This window comes from Lathyrus oleraceus, chromosome 5, assembly GCF_024323335.1.
Source record: "Lathyrus oleraceus cultivar Zhongwan6 chromosome 5, CAAS_Psat_ZW6_1.0, whole genome shotgun sequence".
NCBI classification, from domain to species: domain Eukaryota; kingdom Viridiplantae; phylum Streptophyta; class Magnoliopsida; order Fabales; family Fabaceae; genus Lathyrus; species Lathyrus oleraceus.
The window spans coordinates 619867533-619879034 of NC_066583.1; the positions used below are offsets into that span (position 1 = coordinate 619867533).

At 34.6% G+C, this 11502-nt stretch overlaps 1 protein-coding gene across 1 annotated transcript; it reads left to right on the forward strand.

The window, feature by feature from the left end:
- Positions 1-561: 561 nt before the first annotated feature.
- LOC127087150 (histone H2A.1-like) lies at positions 562-1372 on the forward strand. The gene is made up of 2 exons (XM_051028013.1): positions 562-873; positions 974-1372. The coding sequence occupies exons 1-2, from the start codon at positions 664-666 to the stop codon at positions 1214-1216; spliced, it is 453 nt and encodes a 150-aa protein (XP_050883970.1). The 5' UTR covers positions 562-663; the 3' UTR covers positions 1217-1372.
- Positions 1373-11502: the final 10130 nt, after the last annotated feature.

Sequence of the window (11502 nt, forward strand, 5' to 3'; positions counted from 1 at the left end):
CACATTACACTGAGGCGTCAGACCAATTGGTGTCTTCTCTTCCAAAACTTACACAATAACGCTAATTGGATTGACAACACCATATATTGTAGCCAATCAAATTGGCGTCCCCACTTAAAATTTAAGGGTATGTGTCAATTGGTCTGACGCCTATGCCTTATATATATATTTTTTTGAAACTAAGGTATATTGGAAAAAAATTCAAAAACTAGATTATTTTGGATTTTTTTTTAAAATATGGAGTATTTGAGTAAAAAAATTTAAATTTTCAGCACTAAATTAAAAAAAATAAATTAAAATCAAAGAGCCTTTTGCATTCAAGAGAAAATGGCTCGTCTCCCATTTAAAATTGCAAGAACCCGCCCAAAATAAATGTGCAGATAGCTAAATTAAAAAAAAAAAAAAGTCTATGCCTTCTAATTGGCTCTCATTGGTCTATTTTAGAAGTAACGGATCGCCACGTGAGTGATAGTGAGCCATCGATAAGTTCCGATCAAACGGCGTGCCATTTTTTCGGTGCAAGATTCGTACAGTGACCGTGATGGTATAAAACCTTGCCAACGCTTTCTCCCATAGCATCTCACAATCTTCCTCGCTCTTCATTTTTCACTTTTCTTATAAAACAGCGATATCGCTTGAAGAATCTAGTTTTCGAACTTCAAAATGGACGCAAGCACAAAGGTGAAGAAGGGAGCAGGAGGAAGGAAAGGAGGAGGACCAAGGAAGAAAGCCGTGACCAGATCTGTCAGAGCCGGACTCCAATTCCCCGTCGGAAGAATCGGCCGATTCTTGAAGAAAGGTAGATATGCTCAGCGTGTTGGTACCGGTGCTCCTGTTTACCTAGCTGCTGTTCTCGAATATCTTGCCGCTGAGGTGAATTTCAGTTTCCCTCTGTTTTATTTGATATTTAATTGACATGAATCAGGAAATTTGAATCTGAGATCCTAACTTTTGAAATTTGCTGTATGTGAAGGTTCTTGAGTTGGCTGGAAATGCAGCACGTGACAACAAGAAGAAAAGTATCAATCCAAGACATTTGTTGTTAGCTGTGAGGAATGATGAAGAGCTTGGAAAATTGCTTGCTGGTGTTACCATTGCTCATGGTGGTGTTCTTCCTAACATCAACCCCGTGCTTTTGCCAAAGAGGAATGAAAAAGCTGCTGCCAGTACTCCTAAGTCTCCGTCAAAGGCCAAGAAATCTCCAAAGAAGGCTTAGATATATGACTTTAGATATTAGGTTTTGTTTCTTCCTTTTCGTTTTGTTGATATCTAAAATTAGGCTCCTCTGATGTATACCAAGCTTATTTAGTTCGATTGTCTGTATTTCATGAGGTGTTTGATTTATAAATGAAAACAGTTTGTTTTCTTCCCATTCATTTTTTAACAATTTCATTCAAACATCAAATAATGATCATTTTAAAACAAATTTAAAGTAACCATGAAAATAAATTGTAGTTGTAATGAATGTTGGGATTGTACAAAGTTACATATAACTCATGTTGGGATTGCAGCAGTGAATTAAGTTTATATTCAACGATGAAAGGCGGCATTACTTTTCAAACATTGATGTTAGCGGTGGAAAATGTTGTAAGGGTGTTAGATGTGGTAAGGTCAGTAGATATGGATACTCAAATTGAGGAAGGATTTTGGGCAAATTGTTTAAGTAACAATGGTTCTTAGTTGATTTTAGAATGTTATTTCCGTTTGAATTTAGTAAAACAAACTCATGTGAACATTGTTTTATTGGTTTAATTACTTAGTATGTTTGCCTTTTCATTACCGTTGTGACCTTATTGACTTCATTCTATTTTTTATTATTTTGATGAAGTACAACATTGCTGAAAAACTAGCCTCTTATGACTTCAACGTTGCAGAGACTAATTGTTAAATGAGCGATTTTGTTTCTCATTATACAAATAGATCGGTCATGCATTTTTTCTCTAATTTTAATAAAAAATATTAATGACATAGCTGAAACTAAAAATGATTCCATTGAACAGGAAATTCTTACTTTTTAGTTCAATGCCAAAAAATCTTCATAGAAGGCTTAGATAGATAGATGAGTTTTGATATTAAGTTTTTATATGTGTATATCTTAGATTAATTAGATTAAGCACATCATGTGTCTGGGAATTGTTCCCAAGCAATGTAATTCTAATGCTATGTCTCTCATGTAGGAGTTTGATTTTGAATGAAAACATTTTGTTTTTAGTCACTCCCTTTCTTTACTTCAAGAGTTCCTAAAGTTTGAAGGATTTATGCCATAATTATTGATTTATTTGAAATAAAAAAGTGTTTTAAAATGAATGTTCTCTTTCAATTTCGAATGCACTTTTTCAATTTTATCATATAATTAATATTATTTTTATTATTTTCAATATATAATAATAAAACTTTAATAAAAATATTATTTTCTCTTTTTTATTTATTCATTTTTTTAATATGTGTGTAATGATCAACTGAATCATCATTATGAGACAGAGAGATTATTTTATATTCTATTTTTACTATTAGTATCCGATATACCGAATCTTAACTTGATCACATATCGTTTCCTGAATGAATGATAGATTATAATAGATTTTTGATCACTGAACAGATTGTCTGAGGTATATTTTCATCAAAATGAATTTTTTATAATTGTCAATTTAAATTACAAATCAATAATTTTATAATGGAGGGATTTGAGTATATGATTATATCGGTCAACACTCTTTAACCTTTTTTACTATAAAAAAGAGCACGTGTTTGCTATTTGCATTATGAATCACTAACGTCCAGACGGGCACATGTCCGTTTTTTTAATAAACACACGTGAAAATATATACAATATTATTTTGTTTTATTTAATGTTAATTTTAGTTGAAAGTTAATAGTGGAAAGTTATGTGAAAGATGATAATACTAGTTTCAATAGAAGTTATTATGTAAGTTATCTAAGGGTAAAATTGGTAGAAAAACAGGCTAATCAAAATCAAGTTTTTCCTTTAAAAATTGTTATAGATGAATGTCGTGATCAATAACACGAGTGTCTTTGTTTTAAGGTTTAAAAAAGTACGTAGAAATATTGTTATAGAAATACAATATTTTCTATTTGATTCAAGTTTTAAAATTTAATTAGCTAAATTATAGTTTTTGTTTTTCAATTTTATTTGATTCACGAAATTAATCCTTCTATTTTAAATTCAAAAAAAATTGATCTCTTATTTTAAATTCCAATAGTTTTAGTCCCCTCTAATTTTTTTTAATAGATGAAAATTTCGTTTTTTATTTATATTTTTAAAAAATTCAATAATAAGTTTATATATAATGATTTGTCATGTTTTACAAGTAAATTATCATTTAAAAAATGAATACATTATAAATTTAAAATGTAAAAGTATGAGAGGAGAATCAAAACTATTTAAATTTAAAATAGGAGAATCAATTTCGTTAATGAAATAGAATAGTAGACCAAAACTATAATTAAACCAAAATAATTTCAAGACATTTTTAATTCAAAAAATCTAATTTACACAGTTCTTTTATTTTTATTCAAAACTTTAGACTATGGAAATATAACATTCATATGGGATTAAATTTAATCAAATGTAACTTTTCACTATCATTCACAATTACTAGGATTTTTTTAATAATTTTAAATTAAACAAATTTTATAATTATTTTTAGAAATCAAAATTTCTAAAAACACATAAATTGAAATAATATGCTTTATAATAACAATCCTAAGAATATCATTCTAAAGAATATAATTTTAAACCTTAAAACAAACCTACCATATGTAGAATGATTATTTAAAATTCTTAATACAAACTTTTTAGATTCAATCCTATTTTCAATGAAGTGGATTTGAATTAAAATGTGTTTTGTTTTATTATAATATATATTTTTTTATGATTAGTTTAAAAAATAGAACATTGTCCATCAAAATTAATTTAAAATATTATTACACAATTTGAAATTATTATGAGATTTATAAAAAAAGTTTGTTGTTTTGGTAGTTACTAGTTGTTGATGTTGAAAGGTAATTCAGAATTTTAGTATTTCACCTATCTGACATCATTATTTGTGTATATATATTACTGTAGTTGCCAACAGTTGTATCCATTGAGTATAGTAGTGTAGTGTTCATGCAACTATTTTGATGTAACCGTTTTAGCAGAGTAATGAAAGTTTGTTATTCTCTCTTCTCTCTCTTATTCCATCTTCACCTTGTGCATCAACAATGGGTATCTAGAGCTTCAGTTCATATCCACGAGGAAACACGAGTGAACGGTGAGGCGTTGTGTGATTGATTTTGTATTGAACTTTTGATTGTAATCGTAACATAATCACATTTTCTGGTTCTGCGGGATTGAGAAACACTAGTGTTTGGTGAGATCTAAAAGTGATTTGCATAAGATTGAAGATGAACGGAAATAGTAATATGAGTACTAAGTTTTAAGTATTCGATGGCAAGAACTAGAATCATTGGATGATTCAGATGCGTGTGTGGTGCTCAAGATGTTCTTGATCTCGTCAACATCGATTACATTTCGATTGCACTTCTAGAAAATGAAACAGATGTGCAGGGGAATGCTCAGTGTGATACGAGGAAGAAGGATCAAAAGACATTATTCTACATCCATCAGTGCGTGGATGTTAACGTGTTTGAGAAAATTGTTGATTCGACAACGGCGAAGGCTGCGTGGGACACACTAGTACGGTGCTACGGAGGTGATGCACCAATGATGAAGGTAAAGCTTCAGTCTCTACATAAGTAATATAAGAATCTCAGCATGAAGAACAATGAGAAGATACCTGATTACATCTCCAGAGTGATTCTGATCAGAAATAAGATGAAATCGTGTGGAGAAACTCTTTCTAAAGAAAGTATCATTGAGAATGTACTTAGGTCTGTTACTCCTCAGTTTGATTACATTGTGGTAGCAATTGAACATTCTAAGGACGTTAACACCATGAGAATATAATAATTGCAAAGTAGTCTAAAGGCACAAGAGTTACGCCTGACTGAGAGAAACTCTGAAATGGAGGTAGAGTAGCAGGCTCTAAAAGCAACTTCTGATAAGAAATATCATAAGCATTCTTGGTTAGAAGCCAGGAAGATATCTGATGGTGTTTAGAAGTCAGCAACCTCAACTTCTGAAAGGAAGAAAAGTGCTCATAAGGGGAATGAGAAGTATGACAAGAGGAAGGTTTAATGCTACTGTTGTAGGAAGTTTGACCACTTAGCTGCTAGTTGTTGGTCAAACAATGAAAGAAAGTAAGAAAAAGCAAACATAGTCAGAAGAGATTTTGATGAATAATCTGTGATATTGATGGCTTCTGAAACTGATGATAAAGATGTTGGTTGTTGGTCAAACAATGAAAGAAAGTAAGAAGAAGCAAACATAGTCAGAAGAGATTTTGATGATGAATCTGTGATATTTATGGCTTCTGAAACCGATGATGAGTATTTATCAGACTGGTGGTATATGGACACTGGCTGCTCAAATCATCTTATTGGAAATAAGGAATAATTGATTGACTTTGACTCTAGTAAGAGAACAAATATCATATGTGCTAATGATAAATACCTTAATACTAAAGGTAAATGTCAGAGTAGTTCTGAATAATGGTAAATCATCATTGATTCAGAATGTGTGGTATGTTTCTATCATGAAAAATAATTTGATGAGTGTAAGTCAATTAATTGAGAAATGTTCTTCAGTTACCATGAATGACAGTCTTTTGAAGTTGTATGACTGTAACCATAAGTTGATTATGAAGTCAGAACATGGGAAGAATAGAACATTCAAAGTGAATGTTAAAACTGCAGACTCTGAATGTCTTAGTGCAATAAGTGTTGTGAAGGAAAGTGAGCTATGGCATAAAAGATTTGGTCATTTGAACTTTAGAAGCTTATGGCGTCTGAATTCAAAGAAGTTGGTACATGGAATTATTGCAATTAAGAAGCCAGGGAAGTCATGCAATGTATGCATGATAAGGAAACAACCAAGACTTCCATTTGCGTATGAAATGCCTCCAAGAGCAAATCATGCTCTAGGTGTGGTGCATTATGATGGGTGCGGACCATTTCCAGTACCTTCACTTTGAGGGGGTAAATACTTTGTGTCATTTGTTTATGAGTTCACAAGAATGACATGGGTATCCCTTATTAAGTTCAAACACGAGATGTTTGATAAATTTAAGAAATTCAGAATCAAGAATGAGAGTCATAGTGGTAAGAAGCTAAAAATTCTCATAACCGGTGGTGGAGGTGAGTATAACTCTATAGAGTTCATAAAGTTCTATGAGGAGAATGGAATTGAGCATGGGGTGGCTGCTTCATGCACTCCTCAACACGGTGGTCTTGCTGAAAGAAGAAACTAAACTTTGCTTGATATGACAAGTAGCATGCTGAAGAAGAAGAATCTACTCACACCTTTGTTTAACAGTGATTTCTGATAAACAACCGCTAGTCTTCCAATATTATATATTTTTGGTAACTTACAGGATCGACTAGATTGATCCTAGGACATGTGTCTCAAGAACTATTATTACAGTGATTTGACTCATGGTTAAGTTTGTTTTTGATTTATGAACAGCGAAAAGTGTTTTGACAACAATTCTAAACGAGATTTATGACTTTATGAATAAAGAGTAAATGACGATAACTTTGTAGGAAAGAGTTTTTTAAAGATAACGAAAGTATTTGGAAAAGATGAAGATAAATGACTTGAAGTAAATGTTTTAAGTTTTTGAGAAAGTACTGGAAATGAAAATTTGCCGAAATGTAAATGCAAAGGTAAAAATGATGATAAAATACTGAAAATACAGGCAATTCGACAGAAGAAAAGACAATGAATAATTTTAATTTAAATAACTTGCATGAAATAGATAACATGAACGAAATTATGGTGTTCTTCATACATACATTTTCAGCATAAAACTTTTTTCTCTCGCTCTGGTACTTTGAGTATTTTTGTGAATTTCTGTATATCTGTTTGAACACACCGAAATCTAAAACTAGGACCCCTATTTATAACAATTCGACCCTAACGGCCTCTACACAGATGAATGCCACGTTCGACATTTTCAAGTGTTACATGTCTCAGATGTTTCCACGTGTTGGCCTATCGAAATTGCTTCGTTTAAATTTCAAATCCTTCCCGCTTGAAGCTTCGAATTTGTCAAAACGCCTATGTTGAAGAGAACTTTGTGGAGATCCAAAAAAATCTTCCAAGTCTCAGGCTTCGACAAAAAAGATTTGTTTACCCAAGAAAAGAATTCAACAAATAGCTTCGACACAACCATTTTTATTTATTCTCCAAAACGTAACACTTCCAAAGAACTTCAACTATTTGTCGAAATCTCCAGTTAACAAATTGCCCCCAATAAATGTCTATTTCGAATCAATGTAGAAATGGACATTTTTTGCAATCACCAGATTTCGACCAGAGACCTTTCATAGACCTAAAATTCCATATTTGTTAGTTAATCATGATTTACTTTTTCAAAACGTCTCATCAAGACGTGTGCGCAGTTATTTGTCATCATGAATTTCAACTTCCAAGAATAATGAACAGTAATCCCTGTGCCCTTTTCTCAGAAAAACCACCACGTGGTCCATTACCCTGACAGGGTGTAACCAATCAGCTTCGTAGGTTAATACTATAAAAGCTCACTTGTCACTTCTTTCTTCCTTTTTACGAAAATCTTCATCTTCAACCTAAGTTCATCTTTTAAAACTTCTCTGAAAACGTTTCTTCTTCCCTAAAACCCTAATCCTTCAAAATCTCCAAAAAAAACCATAACAATGTCTTCTGATAAACAGCAAAAACAATCAAAGAACATCAAAGGTGCTGGATCCTCAAAAAGTTCTGCTTCTCCAAACATTCCAACTAGCACAACCATAACTGTTGGGGATCGGGAGTACATCACTTTTCCAAAACTTATTAAAGAACAAAAAGCAATTTTTGCTTCTCAGGTAATGATTCATTCCTTACTTTCTGGAAATGTTTTAGGGTTTTTAGGCCCATTAGTCTCTGAAGATCATTTAGAGAAATGTGTGAAGTTTTTTCCTTGTTATCATACTACCAAACCCATAGCCAACAAAACTGTTTCCTCCAGAAATAATGAGGATTCAGTCTAAAGAGAGGATTTTCAACTGGATTTTATCACTGATAGTTTCAGACTCTTTCGGTCTTTTCCAACTCTAGACAAATCCTATCTAGCTTGGTTAATGAAAGTTGAGAAAAAGAAAGCTTCATTTTGGAAAGAATTGGGTATTTTTGACCTGATTCAGATGTCGAAGTTGGGGTTTAGTTACTGCCAGCCTTTATTATTATTCAGCCTATATTTCTGGGATAACACATATAACACCTTTCATCTCCCTTGTGGAATGATGACTCCTACGCTTTTCGACGTAGCTTCCATTTCTGGACTTCCTCCAACAGGAGAAACCTTCGACCCCTACCAAGACTCTGAAAACTTGATTGACTTCAACGTCAAGAACGCTTCGTTTAGTACTTATATTAATCTGTATCACGCTGATGGGGAAGAAGTTCCTGACATAGAACATATATCATTCTTAGGTCTATGGTTGTCCAAGTTCTTCTTTTGCTGTAAATCTCTGCAAGTTGCAAAGAGATTTTTAACACTCGCTAACCAATTGCATGTTGGTCGAAGAGTGTGTTTAAGTGAACTCTTATTGGCTAGTTTGTATGAAAGTCTAGGATCGGCTAGTGCCAAGTTAAAGGAGTATGAAGCTGGTACCAACTTATTACTATCTGGGCTTTATTGGCTTCTTCAATTATGGCTCAATGCCACTTTCGAATCCTTTTTGCCAATACAAGGAAACGTTGATGAAAGTGCCCCAGAGATAATAAATCGAAGCATTGAGGGCACCAAACTTCTTCAACTGACCCCAGCTGATGATGTTGACAACTTACAAACTTCCCTCACCAAATACACCTTGATGTTCTCGAAGCGTCACCATTTCTTTCCTTCGATGGCCCCTTTTGCCAGTCGAAGCCATGGTCCTTCCTGGTTCATTGCTTTGCTCGAAGATGCTGTGAAGAACGCCAACACAGAGATCGAAGATATATGGCGTGCCTTTCTCTTCCCAAGGCTGCTTGTTTCTAGGATCCTGCCAGTAAAGAGCCATGTGTGTATCTTGGCTTATCAACCTAATTTTGTCTCTCGACAATTTGGGTTGTGTCAACTTATTCCTGTTTCTTTATTCAATCGAAAGCGCGAGATCTGCTGTGCAGGGACTGAATGGAGCGCTCGAGACATTGCAATTATGAAGAATTCCATGCAAACTTTGTTGAATTCCAATTAATAGCCTACCAACCGTCGTTCTACTCCACCAATGGTTTTGCCACTTGGTGGACAGATTTCTATTCCAAGAATATGTTTTCCACTGCTGAAATCAAAGAACGTCTAACGAAGGCCTTTTCATCTTTGCAGGAAAATATCCATTAGGGTAAGCTTACCCACTCTGAAGAAATCCAAGCATTCCAAAAGTACTTTGAAACTGTCTATGACCCAACGGACCTTGTTCGAACCGTTTGTGACGCAGCGCCAATTTTAAAAGGGAAATTTGAAAAGAAAATTGCCAAAAGAAAATCTCTCAAAGCATTAAAACCTGAATTTAAATATGATTTGGCCTTTGCGTGCGAACCACCCAAATTTCCAAATTTACTCAGTGCAGATTTTTCTTTGTCATTTTTCTCCCTTACCCAAACTGGTTCATATGTGGGGATATTTTTAACAAACTGAAAAATGACCGACAAAAATCTGCTAAAAGAGTAGTTGCAACCAAACATACCTTAGACAGTTTCAAAGGCTTTCTTCACTTCGACTTAGCTGCAATGAGAATTACTTCTCCGACATGTGAAGGTGTGGAATGTTTGGATTTATTGGTTTTACAACTCCCTTTCGTATTTTTTGCCAATCTTTTAAACATTTGCATGTTTCGACTAACTCACATTCTTCTTTAGCTGTCGAAAGGAAAGTGGCGAAGAAACAGAAGCCTCTGGCGAAAGCTAGTTCGAATACTGCTTCTAAGCCAACTACCTCTTCAAGCCAGGGAGTGCCTTCTGGTGCTGCTCCAAAAAAAACGAAGAAGAGTTCAAAGGTATTACGTCAAATAACTTCTTTGTCTCTTTCGTATTTTTCTAACTATTTATAATTTTCTTTTTCAGGGTAGTGGCAAGCCTCCTTTAACGCCCAAGAAAAGAAAAGTCCCCACTGCCAATATAATTCTTGTCGAAGATGATGAAGAAGATACTCCTCCAACTCCACTTAAGAAAAAGCAGAAAAAGAATAAGGCAACAATTGCCTCTTACCAAATAAAATAAACAAAAAGGGGTCGAAACCAACATTCTCCCTCCTCCTCCAAAGGAAACTAAATCCCAGCCCTCTGGTGGCGCAACGCTGGAGCACATTGGGAGCAATGCTTCTGACCCTGAGGCTCAACAGGTAGACTTCGACCTTAAGTGTTTTATCTTTCGACAAACTCGTACTTTATTCTAACACTTTGTTTTCAGGAAAAACCTACCACTCCCCTTATTTCTACCGCCAATCAGAGTGATCCTTCGAGCGGCATGGATCCATCTCCTCCTCCGACAATCAGCGATGCTGTCCAAAACAAAGGATCTTCGACTGGAGCCCAAAATCTCGAAGCAGATAACGCCCAAAACGAACAAGAAACCTCTTCTCCTGGTGAATATGGTAAAAGAGATTCGAAGCACGTTGACGAGAAGGACTTAGTAGAGAAAGAAGATTCTGAGGATACTCCCAATAATTCTCCTGCAAGAGTTATGTTCCCTTCAAATGATGCTGATGAGGATGATCAGGATTCTGATGAGATTGAGGGGTACTTTCAGAAAGATGAAGACATGAATGTGGGAGAAGCTGATTCTGAAGGAAATCAAACTGGAACTGGTGACGCCAACATCGACATGGTCCTAAATCCAATTAAAGTTCGACCATCCATCACCCAGACTTCGCCTATATCACTTACTGAGGAGGAGAAAAAAGATTTAAAACAAAATGACCCCCTCAAGTATGTAAGGTTAATGATGGCTCAAAGAGAATCTTCTTCAGAGCAAAGCATTTCTGGAGCTTTGACCCATTCTGGTGCTAGTGCAAACGAAGCATCACATGACGAACTCCTTCAGCAGGTGAAGAAGGCAATTTTTGATGTAGATCTCTTTGAAGAATTAAGGAATGATGTGGGAGCGAGCTTTGGCATAAAGAAGCTGATAAGCAAGATTAACATCACTGCTTGCCCCACTGATATAGGTGAAGCCCTTATCGACATTCAGAACCTCATTGACCAAGTTTGTGCTGAATACCGTAGGGAGGTGGATGCCAAAGCAAAGCTTCTATCAACTGAAAAAGCTCAAGCCACTGAGTTTGACAATGCCCTTCGAACTTCACAAGCTTCTAAGGAGTTAGCCGCTTCCAGAAAATCAGCCCAAGCAGAATTCGACACTTATACTGCTTCGATACG

Bases quoted from the DNA above. Each gene is read 5' to 3' on its own strand.
- LOC127087150 (XM_051028013.1), top strand. From the start codon at position 664: ATGGACGCAAGCACAAAGGTGAAGAAGGGAGCAGGAGGAAGGAAAGGA. The intron at 874-973 runs GTGAATTTCAGT...CTGTATGTGAAG, and splicing joins TCGAATATCTTGCCGCTGAG to GTTCTTGAGTTGGCTGGAAA.